This window comes from Rhinopithecus roxellana, chromosome 5 (genome assembly GCF_007565055.1).
Source record: "Rhinopithecus roxellana isolate Shanxi Qingling chromosome 5, ASM756505v1, whole genome shotgun sequence".
NCBI lineage: Eukaryota > Metazoa > Chordata > Mammalia > Primates > Cercopithecidae > Rhinopithecus > Rhinopithecus roxellana.
The window spans coordinates 77,237,601-77,263,034 of NC_044553.1; the positions used below are offsets into that span (position 1 = coordinate 77,237,601).

At 41.3% G+C, this 25,434-nt stretch overlaps 1 protein-coding gene and 1 pseudogene across 8 annotated transcripts in view; one reads left to right on the top strand and one right to left on the bottom strand.

Moving 5' to 3' along the window:
* The window catches only part of ADPGK (ADP dependent glucokinase), a 54,441-nt gene extending 35,319 nt beyond the window's left edge, over nucleotides 1–19,122 (top strand). For 6 of the 7 annotated variants that reach the window (XM_010378000.2, XM_030930646.1, XM_030930642.1 and 3 more), the window contains 3 exons: nucleotides 14,491–14,687; nucleotides 15,342–15,440; nucleotides 17,559–19,122. In XM_010378000.2, the coding sequence (XP_010376302.1) occupies nucleotides 14,491–14,687; nucleotides 15,342–15,440; nucleotides 17,559–18,113 (851 nt within the window). In that variant the 3' untranslated portion in view covers nucleotides 18,114–19,122. The remainder of the gene's footprint in view (nucleotides 1–14,490; nucleotides 14,688–15,341; nucleotides 15,441–17,558) is intronic. The other variant, XM_010378001.2, reaches the window with a different exon arrangement.
* Nucleotides 19,123–24,248: 5,126 nt separating this feature from the next.
* Nucleotides 24,249–25,120, bottom strand: LOC115897691 (annotated as a pseudogene). The gene has a single exon (XR_004057466.1). The product of XR_004057466.1 is annotated as a 40S ribosomal protein S4, X isoform-like (transcript).
* Nucleotides 25,121–25,434: the final 314 nt, after the last annotated feature.

Consider the following 25,434-nt stretch of genomic DNA (forward strand, 5'->3'; position numbering starts at 1 on the left):
ATGGAAAGGAACAACCGGTACCAGCCATTGCAAAAACATGCCAAAATGTAAAGACCATCGAGGCTAGGAAGAAACTGCATCAACTAATGAGCAAAATAACCAGTTAATATCATAATGGCAGGATCAAGTTCATACATAACAATATTAACCTTAAATGTAAATGGAGTAAATGGTCCAATTAAAAGACACAGACTGACAAACTGGATAGTCAAGACTCATCAGTCTGCTGTATTCAGGAGACCCATCTCACATGCAGAGACATACATAGGCTCAAAATAAAGGGATGGAGGAAGATCTACCAAGCAAATGGAGAACAAAAAAAAGCAGGGGTTGCAATACTAGTCTCTGATAAAACAGACTTTAAACCATCAAAGATCAAAAGAGACAAAGAAGGCCATTACATAATGGTAAAGGGATCAATTCAACAGGAAGAGCTAACTCTCCTAAATATATATGCACCCAATACAGGAGCACCCAGATTCATAAAGCAAGTCCTTAGAGACTTACAAAGAGACTTAGACTCCCATACAATAATAATGGGAGACTTCAACACCCCACTGTCATTACATTAGACAGATCAACGAGACAGAAAGTTAACAAGAATATCCAGGAATTGAATTCGTCTCTGCAGCAAGCAGACCTAATAGACATCTATAGAACTCTCCACCCCAAATCAACAGAATATACATTCTTCTCAGCACCACGTCGCACTTATTCCAAAATTGACCACGTAATTGGAAGTAAAGCACTCCTCAGCAAATGTACAAGAACAGAAATTATAACAAACTATCTCTCAGACCACAGTGCAATCAAACTAGAACTCAGGACTAAGAAACTCAATCAAAACCACTCAACTACATGGAAACTGAACAACCTGCTCCTGAATGACTACTGGGTACATAACGAAATGAAGGCAGAAATAAAGATGTTCTTTGAAACCAATGAGAACAAAGATACAACATACCAGAATCTCTGGGACACATTTAAAGCAGTGTGTAGAGGGAAATTTATAGCACTAAATGCCCACAAGAGAAAGCTGGAAAGATCTAAAATTGACACTCTAACATCACAATTAAAAGAACTAGAGAAGCAAGAGCAAACACATTCAAAAGCTAGCAGAAGGCAAGAAATAACTAAGATCAGAGCAGAACTGAAGGAGATAGAGACACAAAAAACCCTCCAAAAAATCAGTGAATCCAGGAGTTGGTTTTTTGAAAAGATCAACAAAATTGACAGACTGCTAGCAAGACTAATAAAGAAGAAAAGAGAGAAGAATCAAATAGATGCAATAAAAAATGATAAAGGGGATATCACCACGGACCCCACAGAAATAAAAACTACCATCAGAGAATACTATAAACACCTCTACGCAAATCAACTAGAAAATCTAGAAGAAATGGATAACTTCCTGGACACTTACACTCTCCCAAGACTAAACCAGGAAGAAGCTGAATCCCTGAATAGACCAATAGCAGGCTTGAAATTGAGGCAATAATTAATAGCCTACCAACCAAAAAAAGTCCAGGACCAGACGGATTCACAGCCGAATTCTACCAGAGGTACAAGGAGGAGCTGGTACTATTCCTTCTGAAACTATTCCAATCAATAGAAAAAGAGGGAATCCTCCCAATCTTGTTTTATGAGGCCAAAATCATCCTGATACCAAAGACAGACAGAGACACAACAAAAAAAGAGAATTTTAGACCAATATCCCTGATGAACATCGATGCAAAAATCCTCAATAAAATACTGGCAAACCGGATTCAGCAGCACATCAAAAAGCTTATCCACCGTGATCAAGTGGGCTTCATCCCTGGGATGCAAGGCTGGTTCAACATTTGCAAATCAATAAACGTAATCCAGCATATAAACAGAACCAAAGACAAACACCACATGATTATCTCAATAGATGCAGAAAAGGCCTTTGACAAAATTCAACAGCCTTTCATGCTAAAAACTCTCAATAAATTTGGTATTGATGGAATGTACCTCAAAATAGTAAGAGCTATTTATGACAAACCCACAGCCAATATCATACTGAATGGGCAAAAACTGGAAAAATTCCCTTTGAAATCTGGCACAAGACAGGGATGCCCTCTCTCACCACTCCTATTCAACATAGTGTTGGAAGTTCTGGCTAGGGCAATCAGGCAAGAGAAAGAAATAAAGGGTATTCAGTTAGGAAAAGAAGAAGTCAAATTGTCCCTGTTTGCAGATGACATGATTGTCTATTTAGAAAACCCCATCATCTCAGCCCAAAATCTACTTAAGCTGATAAGCAACTTCAGCAAAGTCTCAGGATACAAAATCAACGTGCAAAAATCACAAGCATTCTTATACACCAGTAACAGACAAACAGAGAGCCAAATCATGAATGAACTTCCATTCACAATTGCTTCAGAGAATAAAATACCTAGGAATCCAACTTACAAGGGATGTAAAGGACCTCTTCAAGGAGAACTACAAACCACTGCTCAGTGAAGTAAGAGGACACAAACAAATGGAAGAACATACCATGCTCATGGATAGGAAGAATCAATATCGTGAAAATGGCCATACTGCCCAAGGTTATTTATAGATTCAATGCCATCCCCATCAAGCTACCAATGACTTTCTTCACAGAATTGGAAAAAACTGCTTTAAAGTTCATATGGAACCAAAAAAGAGCCCGCATTGCCAAGACAATCCTAAGTCAAAAGAACAAAGCTGGAGGCATCATGCTACCTGACTTCAAACAATACTACAAGGCTACAGTAACCAAAACAGCATGGTACTGGTACCAAAACAGAGATATAGACCAATGGAACAGAACAGAGTCCTCAGAAATAATACCACACATCTACAGCCATCTGATCTTTGACAAACCTGAGAGAAACAAGAAATGGGGAAAGGATTCCCTATTTAATAAATGGTGCTGGGAAAATTGGCTAGCCATAAGTAGAAAGCTGAAACTGGATCCTTTCCTTACTCCGTATACAAAAATTAGTTCAAGATGGATTAGAGACTTAAATGTTAGACCTAGTACCATAAAAACCCTAGAAGAAAACCTAGGTAGTACCGTTCAGGACATAGGCATGGGTAAGGACTTCATGTCTAAAACACCAAAAGCAACGGCAACAAAAGCCAAACTTGACAAATGGGATCTAATTAAACTACAGAGCTGCACAGCAAAAGAAACTACCATCAGAGTGAACAGGCAACCTACAGAATGGGAGAAAATTTTTGCAATCTACTCATCTGACAAAGGGCTAATATCCAGAACCTACAAAGAACTCAAACAAATTTACAAGAAAAAAACAACCCCATCAAAAAGTGGGCAAAGGATATGAACAGACATTTCTCAAAAGAAGACATTCATACAGCCAACAGACACATGAAAAAATGCTCATCATCACTCACCATCAGAGAAATGCAAATCAAAACCACAATGAGATACCATCTCACACCAGTTAGAATGGCAATCATCCAAAAGTCAGGAAACAACAGGTGCTGGAGAGGATGTGGAGAAATAGGAACACTTTTACACTGTTGGTGGGATTGTAAACTAGTTCAACCATTATGGAAAACAGTATGGCGATTCCTCAAGGATCTAGAACTAGATGTACCATATGACCCAGCCATCCCATTACTGGGTATATACCCAAAGGATTATAAATCATGCTGCTATAAAGACACATGCACACATATGTTTATTGCGGCACTATTCACAATAGCAAAGACTTGGAATCAACCCAAATGTCCATCTGTGACAGACTGAATTAAGAAAATGTGGCACATATACACCATGGAATACTATGCAGCCATAAAAAAGAATGAGTTTGTGTCCTTTATAGGGACATGGACGCAGCTGGAAACCATCATTCTTAGCAAACTATCACAAGAACAGAAAACCAAACACCGCATGTTCTCACTCATAGGTGGGAACTGAACAATGAGATCACTTGGACTCGGGAAGGGGGACATCACACACCGGGGCCTATCATGTGGAGGGGGTGGGGGGAGGGATTGCATTGGGAGTTATACCTGATGTAAATGACGAGTTGATGGGTGCTGATGAGTTGATGGGTGCAGCACACCAACATGGCACAAGTATACATATGTAACAAACCTGCACGCTATCCACATGTACCCTAGAACTTAAAGTATAATAATAAATTTAAAAAGAAAAATGAAGTAATGAAATGAATGAAATGAAATGATGAAATGAAATAAAATGATGAAATGATGAAACTGAAATGAAATGAAATGAAATTGAAATGAAATGAAATGATGAAATAATGGAATGGAATGGCATGGAAATGGAAATGAAATAAATGAAATGGAAATGATGAAATGAAATGAAACTGAAATGAGATAGAATGGAATGGAATGAAATGAAATGAATAATGAATGAAATGAAATAAATGAAATGAATGTAATGAAATGAAATAAATGAAATGAATAAAATGAAAAATGAAATGAAATAATGAAATGATGAAAGGAAATGAAATGATGAAAGGAAAAGGAAATGAAATGAAATGGAAATGAAATGAAATAATGGAATGGAATGGAATGCAATGGCATGGAAATGGAAATGAAATTAAATGAAATGGAAATGATGAAATGAAACTGAAATGAGATAGAATGGAATGAAATGAAATGAAATGAATAATGAAATGAATGAAATGAAATGAAATAAATGAATAAAATGATGAAATGAAATGAAAAATGAAAAAATGAAATGAAATAATGAAATGAAATGAAATGATGAAAGGAAATGAAATGATGAAAAGGGAATGAAATGAAATGATGAAAGGAAAAGGAAATGAAATGAAATGGAAATGAAATGAGATGAAATGAAATGAATTAAACGAAATGAAATGATGAAATGAAATGAAATGAAATTGATATGAAATGAATGAAATGAAATGAAAATGAAATGAAATGAAATAGAAATGAAATGAATAAAATGAATTGATGAAATGGTGAAATGAAAGGAAATAATGAAATGAAATGAAATAAATGAAATGAAATAATGCAATGAAATGGAAATGAAATGAAATGGAAATGCAATGAAATGAATGAAATGATGAAATGAAATGAAATAATGAAATGAAATGATTGAAATGAAATGAAATAAATGAAATGAAATAATGAAATGGAAACAAAATGAAATGAATGAAATGATGAAATGAAATAGAATGAAATAAAATGAAATGGAATGAAATGAAATGAAATAAAATAAATGAAATGAATGAAATGAAATGATGAAATGAAATGAAATTGATATGAATGAAATGAAATGAAAATAATGAAATGAAATAGAAATGAAATGAATGAAATGAATTGAAAGGGTGAAATGAAATGAAATAATGAAATGAAATAAATGAAATGAAATGATGAAATGAAATGAAATAATGCAATGAAATGGAAATGAAATGAAATGATGAAATGAAATGAAATAATGAAATTAAATGATTGAAATGAAATAATGAAATGAAATGAAATAATGAAATGAAATGAAATAATGAAATGAAATGAAATAAATGAAATAATGAAATGGAAACAAAATGAAATGAAATGGAAATGAAATGAATGAAATGAAATGATGAAATGAAATGAAATGGAATGAAATGAAATGAATGAAATGGGGGGCGGAGCAAGATGGCCGAATAGGAACAACTCCAGTCTCCAACTCCCAGCGCGAGCGACACAGAAGACCGGTGATTTCTGCATTTTCAACTGAGGTACTGGGGTCATCTCACTAGGGAGTGCCGGACAATCGGTGCTGGTCAGCTGCTGCAGCCTGACCAGCGAGAGCTGAAGCAGGGCGAGGCATCGCCTCACCTGGAAGCGCAAGGGGGAAGGGGATCCGTTTTCCTAGCCAGGGGAACTGAGACACACAACACCTGGAAAATCGGGTAACTCCCACCCCAATACTGCGCTGTAAGCATACAGGCATTCCAGGAGAATATATCCCACACCTGGCCGGGAGGGTCCCACGCCCACGAAGCCTCCCTCACTGCTAACACAGCAGTCTGCCGCGATCTATCCGCAAGGCAGCAGCGAGGCTGGGGGAGGGGCGCCCGCCATTGCTGAGGCTTAAGTAGGTAAACAAAGCCGCTGGGAAGCTCGAACTGGGTGGAGCTCACAGCAGCTCAAGGAAGCCTGCCTGTCTCTGTAGTCTCCACCTCTGGGGACAGCGCACAGCTGAAGACCAACAGGGGAAGTAGCGGGAGCCGGTGCAGACGCGAACGACTCTGTCTGACAGCTTTGGGGAGAGCCGCGGATCTCCCAACGCGGAGGTTGAGATCTGAGAACGGACAGACTGCCTGCTCAGGTGTGTCCCTGACCCCTGAGTAGCCTAGCTGGGAGAAATCCCCCACTAGGGGCAGTCTGACACCCCACACCTCACAGGGTGGAGTACACCCCTGAGAGGACACTTCCAAAGGAAGAATCAGACAGGTACACTCGCTGTTCAGCAATATTCTATCTTCGGCAACCTCTGCTGCTGATACCCAGGCAAACAGGGTCTGGAGTGGACCTTAAGCAATCTCCAACAGACCAACAGAGAGTCCTTCTGACTGTCAGAAGGAAAACTATCAAACAGGAAGGACACCTATACCAAAACCCCATCAGTTCGTCACCACCATCAAAGACCAGAGACAGATAAAACCACAAAGATGGGGAAGAAGCAGGGCAGAAAAGCTGGAAATTCAAAAAATAAGAGCGCATCTCCCCCTGCAAAGGAGCGCAGCCCATCACCAGCAACGGATCAAAGCTGGTCAGAGAATGACTTGGACGAGAGGAGAGAAGAAGGCTTCAGTCCATCAAACTTATCAGAGCTAAAGGAGGAATTACGTACCCAGCGCAAAGAAACTAAAAATCTTGAAAAAAGAGTGGAAGAATTGACAGCTAGACTCATTAATGCAGAGAAGATCATAAACGAAATGACAGAGATGAAAACCATGACACGAGAAATACGTGACAAATGCACAAGCTTCAGTAACCGACTCGATCAACTGGAAGAAAGAGTATCAGCGATTGAAGATCAAATGAATGAAATGAAGCGAGAAGAGAAACCAAAAGAAAAAAGAAGAAAAAGAAATGAGCAAAGCCTGCAAGAAGTATGGGATTACGTAAAAAGACCAAATCTACGTCTGATTGGGGTGCCTGAAAGTGAGGGGGAAAATGGAACCAAGTTGGAAAACACTCTTCAGGATATCATCCAGGAGAACTTCCCCAACCTAGTAGGGCAGGCCAACATTCAAATTCAGGAAATACAGAGAACGCCACAAAGATACTCCTCCAGAAGAGCAACTCCAAGACACATCATTGCCAGATTCACCAAAGTTGAAATGAAGGAAAAAATCTTAAGGGCAGCCAGAGAGAAAGGTCGGGTCACCCACAAAGGGAAGCCCATCAGACTAACAGCAGATCTCTCGGCAGAAACTCTACAAGCCAGAAGAGAGTGGGGGCCAATATTCAACGTTCTTAAAGAAAAGAATTTTCAACCCAGAATTTCATATCCAGCCAAACTAAGTTTCATAAGTGAAGGAGAAATAAAATCCTTTACAGATAAGCAAATGCTTAGAGATTTTGTCACCACCAGGCCTGCCTTACAAGAGACCCTGAAGGAAGCCCTAAACATGGAAAGGAACAACCGGTACCAGCCATCGCAAAAACTTGGCAAAATGTAAAGACCATCGAGGCTAGGAAGAAACTGCATCAACTAACGAGCAAAATAACCAGTTAATATCATAATGGCAGGATCAAGTTCACACATAACAATATTAACCTTAAATGTTAATGGACTAAATGCTCCAATTAAAAGACACAGACTGGCAAACTGGATAAAGAGTCAAGACCCATCAGTCTGCTGTATTCAGGAGACCCATCTCACATGCAGAGACATACATAGGCTCAAAATAAAGGGATGGAGGAAGATCTACCAAGCAAATGGAGAACAAAAAAAAGCAGGGGTTGCAATCCTAGTCTCAGATAAAACAGACTTTAAACCATCAAAGATCAAAAGAGACAAAGAAGGCCATTACATAATGGTAAAGGGATCAATTCAACAGGAAGAGCTAACTCTCCTAAATATATATGCACCCAATACAGGAGCACCCAGATTCATAAAGCAAGTCCTTAGAGACTTACAAAGAGACTTAGACTCCCATACAATAATAATGGGAGACTTCAACACTCCGCTGTCAACATTAGACAGATCAACGAGACAGAAAGTTAACAAGGATATCCAGGAATTGAACTCATCTCTGCACCAAGCGGACCTAATAGACATCTATAGAACTCTCCACCCCAAATCAACAGAATATACATTCTTCTCAGCACCACATCGCACTTATTCCAAAATTGACCACATAATTGGAAGTAAAGTACTCCTCAGCAAATGTACAAGAACAGAAATTATAACAAACTGTCTCTCAGACCACAGTGCAATCAAACTAGAACTCAGGACTAAGAAACTCAATCAAAACCGCTCAACTACATGGAAACTGAACAACCTGCTCCTGAATGACTACTGGGTACATAACGAAATGAAAGCGGAAATAAAGATGTTCTTTGAAACCAATGAGAACAAAGATACAACATACCAGAATCTCTGGGACACATTTAAAGCAGTGTGTAGAGGGAAATTTATAGCACTAAATGCCCACAAGAGAAAGCAGGAAAGATCTAAAATTGACACTCTAACATCACAATTAAAAGAACTAGAGAGGCAAGAGCAATCACATTCAAAAGCTAGCAGAAGGCAAGAAATAACTAAGATCAGAGCAGAACTGAAGGAGATAGAGACACAAAAAACCCTCCAAAAAATCAATGAATCCAGGAGTTGGTTTTTTGAAAAGATCAACAAAATTGACAGACCGCTAGCAAGGCTAATAAAGAAAAAAGAGAGAGGAATCAAATAGATGCAATAAAAAATGATAAAGGGGATATCACCACTGACCCCACAGAAATACAAACTACCATCAGAGAATACTATAAACGCCTCTACGCAAATCAACTAGAAAATCTAGAAGAAATGGATAATTTCCTGGACACTTACACTCTCCCAAGGCTAAACCAGGAAGAAGTTGAATCCCTGAATAGACCAATAGCAGGCTCTGAAATTGAGGCAACAATTAATAGCCTACCCACCAAAAAAAGTCCAGGACCAGATGGATTCACAGCTGAATTCTACCAGAGGTACAAGGAGGAGCTGGTACCATTCCTTCGGAAACTATTCCAATCAATAGAAAAAGAGGGAATCCTCCCTAACTCATTTTATGAGGCCAACATCATCCTCATACCAAAGCCTGGCAGAGACACAACAAAAAAAGAGAATTTTAGACCAATATCCCTGATGAACATTGATGCAAAAATCCTCAATAAAATACTGGCAAACCGGATTCAGCAGCACATCAAAAAGCTTATCCACCATGATCAAGTGGGCTTCATCCCTGGGATGCAAGGCTGGTTCAACATTCGCAAATCAATAAACGTAATCCAGCATATAAACAGAACCAAAGACAAGAACCACATGATTGTCTCAATAGATGCAGAAAAGGCTTTTGACAAAATTCAACAGCCCTTCATGCTAAAAACGCTCAAGAAATTCGGTATTGATGGAACGTACCTCAAAATAATAAGAGCTATTTATGACAAACCCACAGCTAATATCATACTGAATGGGCAAAAACTGGAAAAATTCCCTTTGAAAACTGGCACAAGACAGGGATGCCCTCTCTCACCACTCCTATTCAACATAGTGTTGGAAGTTCTGGCTAGGGCAATCAGGCAAGAGAAAGAAATCAAGGGTATCCAGTTAGGAAAAGAAGAAGTCAAATTGTCCCTGTTTGCAGATGACATGATTGTATATTTAGAAAACCCCATCGTCTCAGCCCAAAATCTCCTTAAGCTGATAAGCAACTTCAGCAAAGTCTCAGGATACAAAATTAATGTGCAAAAATCACAAGCATTCTTATACACCAGCAACAGACAAGCAGAGAGCCAAATCAGGAATGAACTTCCATTCACAATTGCCTCAAAGAGAATAAAATACCTAGGAATCCAGCTTACAAGGGATGTAAAGGACCTCTTCAAGGAGAACTACAAACCACTGCTCAGTGAAATCAAAGAGGACACAAACAAATGGAAGAACATACCATGCTCATGGATAGGAAGAATCAATATCGTGAAAATGGCCATACTCCCCAAGGTTATTTATAGATTCAATGCCATCCCCATCAAGCTACCAATGACTTTCTTCACAGAATTGGAAAAAACTGCTTTAAAGTTCATATGGAACCAAAAAAGAGCCCGCATTGCCAAGACAATCCTAAGTCAAAAGGACAAAGCTGGAGGCGTCACGCTACCTGACTTCAAACTATACTACAAGGCTACAGTAACCAAAACAGCATGGTACTGGTACCAAAACAGAGATATAGACCAATGGAACAGAACAGAGTCCTCAGAAATAATACCGCACATCTACAGCCATCTGATCTTTGACAAACCTGAGAGAAACAAGAAATGGGGAAAGGATTCCCTATTTAATAAATGGTGCTGGGAAAATTGGCTAGCCATAAGTAGAAAGCTGAAACTGGATCCTTTCCTTACCCCTTATACGAAAATTAATTCAAGATGGATTAGAGACTTAAATGTTAGACCTAATACCATAAAAACCCTAGAAGAAAATCTAGGTAGTACCATTCAGGACATAGGCATGGGCAAGGACTTCATGTCTAAAACACCAAAAGCAACGGCAGCAAAAGCCAAAATTGACAAATGGGATCTAATTAAACTAAAGAGCTTTTGCACAGCAAAAGAAACTACCATCAGAGTGAACAGGCAACCTACAGAATGGGAGAAAATTTTTGCAACCTACTCATCTGACAAAGGGCTAATATCCAGAATCTACAAAGAACTCAAACAAATATACGAGAAAAAAACAAACAACCCCATCAAAAAGTGGGGAAAGGATATGAACAGACATTTCTCAAAAGAAGATATTCATACAGCCAACAGACACATGAAAAAATGCTCATCATCACTGGCCATCAGAGAAATGCAAATCAAAACCACAATGAGATACCATCTCACACCAGTTAGAATGGCAATCATTAAGAAGTCAGGAAACAACAGGTGTTGGAGAGGATGTGGAGAAATAGGAACACTTTTACACTGTTGGTGGGATTGTAAACTAGTTCAACCATTATGGAAAACAGTATGGCAATTCCTCAAGGATCTAGAACTAGATGTACCATATGACCCAGCCATCCCACTACTGGGTATATACCCAAAGGATTATAAATTAGTCTACTACAAAGACACATGCACACGTATGTTTATTGCGGCACTATTCACAATAGCAAAGACTTGGAATCAACCCAAATGTCCATCTGTGACAGACTGGATTAAGAAAATGTGGCACATATACACCATGGAATACTATGCAGCCATAAAAAAGGATGAGTTTGCGTCCTTTGTAGGGACATGGATGCAGCTGGAAACCATCATTCTTAGCAAACTATCACAAGAAGAGAAAACCAAACACCGCATGTTCTCACTCATAGGTGGGAACTGAACAATGAGATCACTTGGACTCGGGAAGGGGAACATCACACACTGGGGTCTATCATGGGGAGGGGGGAGGAGGGAGGGATTGCATTGGGGAGTTATACATGATATAAATGATGAATTGATGGGTGCTGACGAGTTGATGGGTGCAGCACACCAACATGGCATAAGTATACATATGTAACAAACCTGCACGTTATGCACATGTACCCTAGAACTTAAAGTATAATAAAAAAAAAAAAAAAAAAAAAAAAAAAAAAAAAAAAAAAAAGAAATGAATGAAATGAAATGAAATAATGAAATGAAATGATTGAAATGAAATGAAATAAATGAAATGAAATAATGAAATGGAAACAAAATGAAATGATGGAATGGAATGGAATGGAATGAAATGAAATGAAATGAAATGATCTAATGAAATGAAATGGAAATTAAATGAATGAAATGAAATGGAATGAAATGAAACGAAATGAAATCATGAAATGATGAAATGAAATCATGAAATGATGAAATCATGAAATGAAATGAAATCATGAAATGAAATGAAATCATGAAATGAAGAAATGAAATGAAATGGAATAAAATGAATGAAATGAAATTGAAATGAATGAAATGAAATGGTGAAATGAAATCATGAAATGAACTGAATGAAATGAAATGGAAATGAAATGATGAAATGAAATGAAATAAATGAAATGAAATGAAATTGACCTGTGAACTGGAAGGGTCTGGAATTGCTAAAGATGAGCCTCTGAGGTATTGCTGCCATGAGTTCCAGATTCATGTCACTTTTTTTGGCACCCCACAGCATGAACTGAGGACCTTTGTGATTCCTGGTTTGTCATTTTCCCTGGTGACTACAGAGTGGAGAGTCTTATGTCTTCAGCAAGACTTTGATGATGTATTCGATAGCTGTGCCTTGTATGTAGTTAAGGAGACAGCACAGCTCACCTCACAAAGAGTGTCTCCATCCTTGGGTTTATAAGCGTCACACTTCAGTTTTTCTTTCCTATGCCTTTTCTGTGTACAAAGTAGTGGACTTCCATTAAACTTTGTGAGGTGACATTTTCCTAGGTCCAAGGAGGGAGCCTAGACTGGTGGCAGCAGTCCTGGGCTTAGCTCTCAACAGAAATCCATCCCCAGCTTCTCTCTGACATCAATAGGGACATTCCAAGGGATGTGTCCACTTTTTTTTTCACATTCTCTTTTACCAAACCTCCCCAGAGAAGCCCATTGTCAGGCTTGGGCTGGGAATCCAGTGAGTCACTATGTAGAGGTTTTGCTGACTTACTAGCTGAGGGTAGGATGATACATTGAGAAGAGATTGCTTGTAGAAATTAATACAACACTTGGTGAGGAAAGAGGGGCGCTAACTACCATTACGGGCAGAATTTGATTCATTTGCTTCTTGGGCCACCCCTCTGCCCTGTGTCCTGTGGAAACAGCAAGCAGCTCTGCATGGTTCTTCTCGTCCTTGCCTTGCAGAAGCCTGTTTGTTTTTGCCTCTGTCACTTCCTAAGCAGTGTATTTTGAATACGGTGTGGCTCCTTTTTCCTAGGTTCAATCAGGTCGTGTTTCCTAGCAGTGTCACTATTGAAGGGTTGACTTCACATCTTGCTCTCTGGAGAATATCAATGTAATGTATTTTTCTCATTGTACAGAGTCTTTGTTGATTTGCAAAATGTTGGATTTGGAGTTCATACCCTTATTTTTTGTTATGGGCATTTAGGTCATCAATCTGTTCTCTTATTTGCTTGCTCTTTTAATTCGTTCCCATGGCTATATGCCAGACGCAGCGTGACGCAGAAGGAATATGATAGAGGATGACACAGGCCCTGCCCTCAGCCAGACACTTGGAAAAAGTAATTGCAGGCTGGGCGTGGTGGCTCACGCCTGTAATCCCAGCACTTTGGAAGGCTGAGGCAGGCAGATCACCTGAGGTCAGGAGTTTAAGACCAGCCTGGCCAACATGGTGAAATTCCATCTCTACTAAAAATACAAAAATTAGCCAGGCGTGGTGGTGGGTACCTGTAATCCCAGCTACTTGGGAGGCTGAGGCAGGAGAATCACTTGAACCTGGGAGGCAGAGGTTGCAGTGAGCTGAGATCGCGCCATTGCACTCCAACCTCGGCAACAGAGCAAAACTCCATCTCAAAAAAAAAAAAAAAAAAAAGGAAAAAAGAAAAAGTAATTGCAAAATCATGTGCCTCAGTCCTGTATTAGGGTACAGTGGTGGCTCCGGAAGGGAGGTAATCAAGTCTGCTTTGGGGTGGTAGAGTTAGGAAAGGCTTCAGATTAAGGGAGGAACTAGCACTTAAACTGTCTTAAACAGTCATTTCTCCAAAGCAACTCACATAGAAGCAACTGGAGCAGCCAGATAGTCTGACCCTTTGGATCAGGTGCCCAGAAACCACTGATGGGCAGCGGGGAAGAGAAGATGCAGTGAGCTTGGCTGTTGGGAAGGAATTCAGCCTGCTTCAGTTCCAACTGAATGAAAGATGCTCAGGGCAATGCTGTGAGGAAAAATGTGCTTTAAACAATGACAGCCTGTACTGTCTGCAGGGCGTGCGTTCTGCGCACTGTATGCTGGTATTTGGAAGTCATGCTGCTGTTCTGTACTCTCCTGTGTTTGAGAGCTCAGTGGACGGTAGGGCTCTCCTGGGACTCGTGGAGCTAATTACCCTGAAAAAGGCATATAACACCCATACTGTGTTTCTGTTTCTTGGTTGGGTTTGGGTTTATGTTTTTGGTTTGTTTCTTGCAGTGCCATGCTGACCTTAGACCATTGTTGCCAGGGTCTCCTCAGCCAGAAACCAGCCTGCTTGGAGCCAAGGCTCCAAGCCTGTGAGGTGGCTGAAAGTGCCCCCACAGCTAGGAGACCTAAAGCCTCTTCCTTTTCTTCCCATTGTGTTGACTGGGTTTTTCCAGGGGAGGAGTGGGGCCAGTTAAAAGCTCCCCATGCCAACCGATTCATCTTCTCTCACGACCTCTCCAACGGGGCCATGAATATGCTGGAGGTGTTTGTGTCTAGCCTGGAGGAGTTTCAGCCAGACCTGGTGGTCCTCTCTGGATTGCACATGATGGAGGGACAAAGCAAGGAGCTCCAGAGGAAGAGACTGTTGGAGGTAATGGCACTGTTACAGAATTTCACAGATCTCAGCTGGTGGTTTTCTTCAGGTTCCAGCCTCTCTTGGCATCTGCTGCCTTGTCTTAGGTCCTGGCCTCCCAGGGACATAATCTTGGCAGCTGGCTGTGGAGCTTGCCTCCTGCTGCAGGGAGGCACCTCACTGTATCCCTACAGACGTGGGCAGCAGCTTGAGTAGGACAGGTCAGAACATCTTCTTGCCTGAGCCTCTGCATCCTGTGCTAAACCGACCGTGGTTGCAAGCTACACAGTTTGTAGTTTGTGTCCTTTGTGTTATTTGTTATCATCTCACTTCACATCAGCTATGCTGCAACTCCTACAGATTCATACAGCAGTCGAAGTGAACTGCTCCATTTAGGTCCCAGGAATAGGCTGGCCACATGAATATACAGGGACATTTCTTTGTCATGTCTGATTCTGTATCCCTGAAGGCTCTGCACAGCCTAGTCTTCCCTGGTGGGAAAAGTGTCCATTGTCCACAGAGGCGGTGGGGGACCCACATTGCTTGTAGCTCTCGTGAGCATGCAAAGAAGGCCATTAACAGGAGGAACCGCCTCTCAGGATCTGATCTTTTTCCCCCTTTCTTGACTTCCTTCTATTTCTAATGGCAGTGCTTATCTTCTTCTCTTTGCAGGTTGTAACCTCCATTTCTGACATCCCCACTGGTATTCCGGTTCACCTAGAGCTGGCCAGTATGACCAACAGGGAGCTCATGAGCAGCATTGTGCATCAGGTAACCACATGGGACCATCGTTTGGCCCTGATCCTCATCGAGCCTTGCAGAGAAGCTTTTTTGTGCAGTGGGACCATCTGTTTGGGCTCAGGGACTGGCTCACTGACATGTAGGTTTGTGTCACTCAGAATCAAGTCCATGGAGATCCAAATAAGGATCCAGGAATGTTCTGAAACGGTAGTGTCTCCTACTAGGTTCAAGTTACGTAACTGACAGATTTGTCGATCATATTTCTCCTCTGGAATGGGAAAGTTGGAAGTGAGTGGAGAAAACTGAAAGCCCAGCTCAGCTGTTTTCAGTTGAACTTCAAGAAGCTCAAAGCAAAGAAACTTTGGGGGAACCTCCCTCCTTCCTCAGGCATCTGGGTGTTCGGCGCCTGCCTCTGGGCAGCAGCAGTGATTAGTATAAATCCGAGCAGGTGAGGCTTCAGAACACAAGCTTTGGAGACCTGGGTTAGCATGCCAGCCTTGCACTCACTGGCTTCTTGAACTCAAGTTATCTCTCTTAATTGGTAATATATTCATTTGGTTGAAAAATACCCCAAAACTATGAAAAGATACACAATGAAGTCTCCCTCCTACTTCTTCCCGTTCCCTACTTGTAACCTTCATCAGTTTATTTCTAGAGTTCTTTTGTACAAGTATAAGAAAATACAGAAATACATCCTGATTTTCTTTTTCCATCCCCTTTTCCCCAAAAAGATAGCATAGCCTACCGAATACACTGTTCTTTACTTTGCTCTTTTTTTCACTAAATATATCTTGTAGCTCTTCCTGCATCACTAACATGGAGAGTATTCTCTGTCTTTTCACAGCCACATGGTTAAAATGAATGTGTAGATGTACCTCCGTTTACTTAACCTGAACCTTCTTGATGGACATACTGGTTATTTATTGCCCTTTGCTGTTACACACAGTGCTGCAGTGAACAACTTTATACATGATTTTATTTTGTGTGTGAGCAAGTCCATATGTATGAGAAATTTTCAGAAGAAGAACAGCTGGATTGGAGCATAAGAAAGCATTTGTAATTCTGAGATTGCCAACTTGCCTTCCATGAGAATTATACCAGTTTACTTCCCACTGGCATTATTTACAAATGCTTGTTCCCTCATATCCTTGCTACCAGAATGTTAAAATTTGCATTTATATCAGTCTGACAGATGAAAAAATGGTATTTCAGTATACAGTCATCCCTCGTCATCAGCAATGTGTGGGCCAGGGGGTGGGGGGTGTATTCCAGAACCCTTCCCAGATACCAGAATCTGCAGATGTTTACATCCTGCAGTTGGCCCCGTGGAATCTCTGGATTAGACAAGTTGGCCCTCCCTATCTGCAGGTTCCACATCCTCGAATACTCTGTTTTCCATTTGAGGTTGGTTGAACCCACGGATATGGAGGGCTGTCGTTCTTTTTTTTGTTTTTGTTTTTAATAGACTTCATTTTTTTTTTTTACGGTAATCATTAGGTGCACAGCAAAATACAGCAGAATCCAAGAGAGTTGCCATATACTCCCAGTCCCCTCACACACACAGCCTCCCCCACTACCAGCAGCCTGCACCAAAGTGGCACATTTATTATAACTAGTGAGCCTACACAGGCACATCATCAGCACCCAAAGTCCATAGTTTACAGTTGGGCTCACTCTTGGTGTTTCTCAGTATAGCTTTTGTTCGGGTTTTTCTTCTCACCTTTAAAAAAAAATGAGCCGGCCGGGCGCGGTGGCTCAAGCCTGTAATCCCAGCACTTTGGGAGGCCGAGATGGGTGGATCACGAGGTCAGGAGATCGAGACCATCCTGGCTAACACGGTGAAACCCCACCTCTACTAAAAATACAAAAAACTAGCCGGGCGAGGTGGCGGGCGCCTGTAGTCCCAGCTACTTGGGAGGCTGAGGCAGGAGAATGGCGTGAACCCGGGAGGCGGAGCTTGCAGTGAGCTGAGATCCGGCCACTGCATTCCAGCCCGGGCGACAGAGCGAGACTGTCTCAAAAAAAAAAAAAAAAAAAAAAAAAAAAGCCATTTCTATTTCATTTTCATTTAGTCACTGGCTATGTCATGGGACATCTTAGGAGCCAGGTTATCTCCATCAGAAAGAGACCTGTCATTGTTTTTGTTAGCAGGTCTTTCCTGCGGTGACTTCTCTTGGGCTGAATGAACAGGAGCTGTTATTTCTCACCCAGTCGGCATCTGGACCTCACTCTTCTCTCTCTTCGTGGAACGGTGTTCCTGATGTGGGCATGGTCAGTGACATCCTCTTCTGGATCTTGAAAGAACACGGGAGGAGTAAAAGCAGAGCCTCAGATCTCACTAGGATCCATTTCCACACGCTGGTCTACCACATCCTGGCAACTGTGGATGGACACTGGGCCAACCAGCTGGCAGCCGTGGCTGCAGGAGCTCGTGTGGCTGGGACACAGGCCTGCGCCACAGAAACCATAGACACCAGCCGAGTGTCTCTGAGGGCACCCCAAGAGTTCATGACTTCCCATTCGGAGGCAGGCTCCAGGATTGTATTAAACCCAAACAAGCCAGTAGTAGAATGGCACAGAGAGGGAATATCCTTCCACTTCACACCAGTGTTGGTGTGTAAAGACCCCATTCGAACTGTAGGCCTTGGAGATGCCATTTCAGCCGAAGGACTCTTCTATTCGGAAGTACACCCTCACTATTAGGAAGATTGTTAGGGGTAATTTTTCTGAGGAAGGAGAACTAGCCAACTTAAGAATCACAGGAAGAAAGTGGTTTGGAAAATAGGATTGAGAGTGTCAGAACTGTTCGTAAATCTAGTTGGAAGACAGCCAAAGAAAAGCAGATTAAACTGTATCAGATACATTCCAGCCTGTTGGCAACTCCATAAAAACATTTCAGGTTTTAATCAGAATTTAGCTAATGAGACTGGATTTTTGTTTTTTATGTTGTGTGTCACAGAGCTAAAAACTCAGTTCCTAAATCCCCAGTTTATGCGGCGCCATCTAGTATTTTAAGCCAAACTTCTTCACCCCTGAGAGCATGTCAGCTGGAGAAAAGCACTCCTTCCTTGCCCACTTGAGAAGTGCACGCCCACTCACCCAATCCTGGTCTCTAGGAAAGCCTCATGTGAGGTTCCTCTCTCTCTCAGCTCAGTGCCCATGGGCAAGGATCATGATTTCCATTCAGTGTTACAATGACAATATTTAATGAGTATAACCTTCTCAGTTTCCTGCTCTCAAATTTAGGACAGAGCCGCTAAGGACAAAACAATCTCTCCTGTGCTTTATGATGGCAGCAGGGGCTGGGGAGCCTCTGAGGGACTCGTTCATTCTGCAGTTGTCTAGAAGCCTGGGTGGTGTCGTGAGCTGAAGGATCGCGTTTTCCTGTCCTGGCTCCATAGGTTATAGGCTGGCTGGTGAAAGGTTGACGTGGCCCGAGCTGAACTTCATTGCCTAGCTTTGGATGTGCTTTCCGCCATAAAGACTGATTTTTGTTTGTTCTGAGCCTTCAAGGAATTTGCTTTTTACAACTGGAATATGCTCCTGTGTGTATAACAGATCATGTATGTTTTATGTTTTCATTGATCATTAAAGAGTTTGACCTCAGAGCTCCAGGATCATCAATAAATTTGTCATGTTATATATTTATTTTTTTATAAATCAAGACTGCTGTGTGCTCTTAAATATATTAAAAACAATTTACATTTCAGGATTTCTGTCTGTAATTGATTTTTGTCACCATCACCACTCTGAAACCAAAGATAAAAGTCATTCTAGTCTTCATTTATGATGTGCATGTTACTTTGCTTTTGAGGTACTTGCAGTCCCTCATGCTGAGCCTGGGCTATAGGCCTGTCCTGTGGGGTTGAAACTGACACAAAGTACTAGTATGAAGTAGCCCAGTTAAAGCTGAATTGGAGCATAGCAGTTTGAGAGCATGGTGAGCCTTTTCAGCTTGTTCAGAGGGCAGTATGAACATGGCAGTTGGTGGTGGGCCTGCCTAGTTCATCGGGTTTTCATTTCCCCCGGTCCCACAGCAGCTTCTAGAATCTCAAAGCTACCTCAAGCTCTTCATTTGTGACCTCCCTTTCCCTGCTTTGGGTAAGAAAGCTTGATTACTCCTTCAAAGAAAATTTAAGCCTAGAATGCAGCTTGTAACTCAAAGCTGCATAGGCTTAAATTAAGGAAATATCTGGCTGCTACCTCATCCTTCTGTTTCCCAGATAAGTTAAAAATAACCACCAACCTTCTAGCCTATTTTTATTAGAAAGGCTTACATGAGATTTTTATTTTCTCAAGAATTGAAATATTTATATTCTAAACCTAAGAAGACTTTATTAGGAGTCCTGAAGTGTTCTCCACATGATCTTTTCTAAGTTGACTAAGCCCCTGGTTCTTGAGTGTATATTCTTAACAGGTTCTCCATTTTTTGATTGGTGCTGCCAATAAAGACTAGTTCAGGGCGTATAGACCGTACATACCCTATAGCAGTGTTTTTCAAATAATGGATCTTGAACTAATAGCCACTAAATCCATTTGGTTATCACAAAAAGTATAAAAACACATCATGTAAGTATAAGTAAGCATTGTTTTATAAGATGTCAGTGACTGTCTGAGTGTATATAGATTTGAACATACATCCCCTGCAGAATGTCCCATCTTTTTTGTGAAGTAGCTAAGCAATAGAAGTGATGGGTATTTATCACACAGGACAGATTATGCAGAGGTGAGTTGGAAGGGTAGGATAAGCTGAACAGGTGGGGGCTTCAGGTTTCTCAACCCTTTGCTTTGGTGTTTTACAAAGGTATTTTACATACTATTTTATATGAAGAAATGTTTGAAAATCCATTGGCCTAAAAAGGATGCCCAATGAAGAGTGAGTCTTCCTGAAAACTGTTGGTACGCTCTGGCTTTCATTTGAAACTGATTTAAAATTCCGGGAAAAGAAAAGCTGCAGCATACAAAGCACTACCAAGAAGTAAGAGTACAGCCAAAAATCTGTCATCCTTATCATGCAGGTACAGTTTGCATTGTATTGATTCCTAGCAAGTTTGAGAAGAAATCCAAATCCTACACAAAGTTTTGAGATGGTGAGTACTGAATGATGTTGGACAAGTTACCCTTACTGAGCCTTACTTTGCTCATCTGTAAAACGGGGTTAATGATGGTATACCTACCTTCATAGGGCTGTTGATTAAAGGAGACTGCCATGTGGAATATTTAGCACAGTATGGGGCACATATTTAAGAGTTAAATAATTGTCAGTTATAACAGCTGAACAGACAATTTCCTGGGTGTCTTTAGAACTATTTTAAATTACTGAAAAGCTACTTGTAATAATTTAACATTTTGTTTTCTGGTCTTTTAAGGTAAAAATGTTTATATACTGAAACTGCACAAATTTTAAGTGTGCCATTTGGTAAGCTTGTTTTTGTGTTTTTGTTTTTGAGACAGTCTTACTCTATCACCCAGGCTGCAGTGCAGTGGCACAATCCCAGCTCATTGCAACCTCCGCCTCCTGGGTTCAAGTGATTCTCCTGTCTCAGCTTCCCAATTAGCTGGGATTACAGGCACCCACCACCACGCCCAGCTAAGTTTTTTGTATTTTTAATACAGACGGGTTACCGAGGCTGGTCTCGAACTCCTGACCTCAGGTGATCCACCTACCTCAGCCTCCCGAAGTGCTGGGATTACAGGCATGAGCCACCATGTCTGGCCTTTGTTTTTGTTTTTGAGACTGAGACTGTCGCTCTGTCGCCCAGGCTGGAGTGCAGTGGCTCAGTCTCGGCTCACTGTAACTTCCACCTCCTGGGTTCAAGCGATTCTCCTGCCTCAGCCGCCCAAGTAGCTGGGATTACAGGTGCCTGCCACCACACCAGGCTACTTTTTGTATTTTTAGTAGAGATGGGGCTTCACCATGTTGGCCAGGCTGGTCTTGAACTCCTGACCTCACGTGATCTGACCACCTTGACCTCCCCAAGTGTTGGGATTACAGGCGTGAGCCACCACACCCAGCCAGGTAAGTTTTGACAAATGCATATACTTACCTAACCCAAGTGGCTGTCAAGATTCAGAATGGGCCAGGTGCGGTCTCTACTAAAAATACAAAAATTAGCTGGGTGTGGTGGTGGGCGCCTGTAATCCCAGCTACTGGGGAGGCTGAGACAACAGAACTGCTTGAGCCCATGGGGCGGAGGTTGGAGTGAGCCAAGATCACGCTGCTGCACTCCTGCCTGGGCAACACAGCCAACACTATCTCAAAAAAAGATTCAGATGGACAGCCCCAAGCACATTGCCTGAGTTAGTCTTGATCTACAAGGAGCAGGAAAAATAAAAAGTCCCCATCACCCTAGATAGTTCCTTCACGCCACTTCCAAGTCATCCCCACCCCATACCTCAAGCCCCAGAACAACCAGTTATTTTTTTTCACCATAAATTAGTTTTGCCTGTTTTCAGAATGCAACTTAAAAATGGAGTCATTCAGTATTTAGTCCTTTGTATAAAGCTTCTTGCATTTAGCATAGTATTTTTTAGAGTAATCCATGTTGCATGTAGTTGGTTGCTTTTTATAGCTAGATAGTATTCCACTGTGAGTACACAGCATTGTGTATAATGGCCTTCTGTTTCACATGAGTGCTTTTGCCATTTTCAGAGTAGAGGTCTTAATGTGTAGTCAGTTAAATTCCTAAGTATTTCATATCAATAGCATTTGACATTTTTGTGATTTTTTAAAATTTTATTTTCAAAATTGTTCCTTGCTTGTATATAAAAATACAATTGATTTTTGTACATTGACATTGTATCTTGTGACCTTGCCAGATCCACTTAGGTGTAGTCACTGTATTTTAATAATCTATTTTTAGGATTCCTTAGGATCTTCTACATAATCATGTCATCTCTAAAGAGTTTTATTTCTTCCTTTCTAATCTTTATGCTTTTTTATTTCTTGCCTTATTTCACTGGCCAGAACTCTAGTCCAGTATAATGCTGAATAGAAGTGGTAAGAGTAAACATCTTTGCCTTGGTCCTAATCTTAGGGACAAAGTAGTCAATATTTCACTAAATATGATGATATCCATTGCATTTTTTTCTCATGGATGCCCTTCATCAGGTTGAAGATGTTCCCATCTATTCTTGATTTGCTGAGAATTTTTATGATTTTGTTTTGTTTTTTACTTTCTCGGGGGCTGAAAAGGGTATTGAAGTTTTAGGTTCATAGCAAAATTGAGAGGAAATATAGACACTTGCCATGTATCAGCTGCCCCAACACATGCATACCCTCCTCCCTCCCTATCAACATCTCCCACGAGAGTGGTACATTGGTTACAACTGATGAATGTATACAGACACATCTTTATCACCCAAAGTCCATAATTTACTTTAGGCTTCAGTCTTGTACATTCTGTGGCTTCGGATAGAGTCTCACTCACTCTGTCACCCAGACTAGAGTGCAGTGTTGCGATCTTGACTCACTGCAACCTCCACCTCCCGGGTTCAAGCCATTCTCCTGCCTCAGCCCCTTGAGTAACTGGGATTATAGGCATGTGCCACTATGCCTGGCTAATTTTTGTACTTTTAGTAGAAATGGGGTTTTGCCATATTGGCCAGGCTGGTCTGAAACTTCTGACCTCAGGTGATCTGCCCACCTCAGCCTCCCAAAGTGTTGGGATTACGGGAGTGAGACACCACACCTGGCCTGGACAAATATATTAATATAACAACATGCATCCACCACTATGGTATACAGGGTATTTTCACTGCCCTAACAGCCCTCTGTGCTGTTAATCCTTCCCTCCCCACTAACCCCTGGCAACCACTGATCTGTTTGCTGTCTCTAGAGTTTTGCCTTTTCCAGAAGGCCGTATTGTTGGAATCATGTGGGATGCAGCCATTTCAAATTGGTTCCTTTCTATAGTAATATACGCTTCAGTTTCTTACATGTCTTTTCATGGCTCATTTCTTTTTTCTTTTTTTTTTTTTTCAATTATACTTTAAGTTCTAGGGTACATATGCACAACATGCAGGTTTGTTACATATGTATACATGTGGCATGTTGGTGTGCTGCACCCATTAACTCATCATTTATATTAGGCATATCTCCTAATGCTATCCTTCCCCCCTCCCCCCTCCCCCCTCCCCACAATAGGCCCCGGTGTGTGATGTTCCCCTTCCTGTGTCCAAGTGATCTCATTGTTCAATTCCCACCTATGAGTGAGAACATGCGGTGTTTGGTTTTCTATTCTTGTGATAGTTTGCTGAGAATGATGGTTTCCAGCTGCATCCATGTCCCCACAAAGGACATGAATTCTTCCTTTTTTATGGCTGCACAGTATTCCATGGTGTATATGTGCCACATTTTCTTAATTCAGTCTGTCACTGATGGACATTTGGGTTGATTCCAAGTCTTTGCTATTGTGGATAGTGCTGCAATAAACATACATGTGCATGTGTCTTTATAGCAGCATGATTTATAATCCTATGGATATATACCCAGTAATGGGATGGCTGGGTCAAATGGTATTTCTAGTTCTAGATCCTTGAGGAATCGCCACACTGCTTTCCACAATGGTTGAACTAGTTTACAGTCCCAGCAACAGTGTAAAAGTGTTCCTATTTCTCCACATCCTCTCCAGCACCTGTTGTTTTCTGATTTTTTAATGATTGCCATTCTAACTGGTGTGAGATGGTATCTCATTGTGGTTTTGATTTGCATTTCTCTGATGGGGAGTGATGATGAGCATTTTTTCATGTATCTGTTGGCTGTATGAATGTCTTCTTTTGAGAAGTGTCTGTTCATATCCTTTGCCCACTTTTTTTTTTTTCCTGCCACAATATTTTTAATTATGTACAAAGGTCTGACATGGCACCCAAGGGCCCATTTCACCCACGGCTCTGTTTGGCCGCCAGTCTTTTGTCTCTCTCTTCAGCAATGGTGAGGCGGATACCCTTTCCTCGGGGAAGAGAAATCCATGGTTTGTTGCCCTTGCCAATAACAAAAATGTTGGAAAGTCGAGTGGCAAAGCTGTTGCCATTGGCATCTTTCACGTGAACCACGTCAAAAGATCCAGGATGCCTCTCTCTGTTGGTGATCACACCAATTCTTCCCAGGTTAGCACCTCCAGTCACCATACACAGGTTACCAGTGTCGAACTTGATGAAATCAGTAATCTTGCCAGTCTCCAAATCAATCTGAATGGTATCATTCACCTTGATGAGGATCGGGGTAGCGGATGGTGCGGGCATCATGAGTCACCAGATGAGGGATTCCTTTTGTGCCCACAAAGATCTTTCTCACTTTGCATAACTTGTACTTGGCCTCCTCAGGTGAAATACGATGTACAGCAAAGCGACCCTTGGTGTCATAGATCAGACGGAAATTCTCTCCCGTCTTGTCAATGCTGATGACATCCATGAATCCAGCAGGGTAGGTTATATCAGTTCGGACCTTGCCATCGATCTTAATGAACCGCTGCATGCAAATCTTCTTTACTTCATCTCCTGTCAGGGCATACTTAAGTCTGTTCCTTAGGAAAATGATGAGGGGGAGACACTCTCTCAACTTGTGGGGACCGGTGGATGGACGAGGAGCAAACACACCGGTCAATTTATCCAGCATCCAATGCTTTGGAGCTGCTACCCGCTTCAGATGCTTCTTGGGACCACGAGCCATGGCTGCGTTAGGCAAGGAAGGAGGACCTCCGTCTTCCGGTGTGCGTCCTTTGCCCACTTTTTGATGGGGTTGTTTGTTTCTTGTAAATTTGACTGAGTTCTTTATAGGTTCTGGATATTAGCCCTTTGTCAGATGAGTAGATTGCAAAAATTTTCTCTCATTCTGTAGGTTGCCTGTTCACTCTGACGGTAGTTTCTTTTGCTGTGCAGAAGCTCTTTAGTTTAATTAGATCCCATTTGTCAATTTTGGCTTTTGTTGCCGTTGCTTTTGGTGTTTTAGACATGAAGTCCTTGCCCATGCCTATGTCCTGAATGGTATTGCCTAGGTTTTCTTCTAGGGTTTTTATGGTTCTAG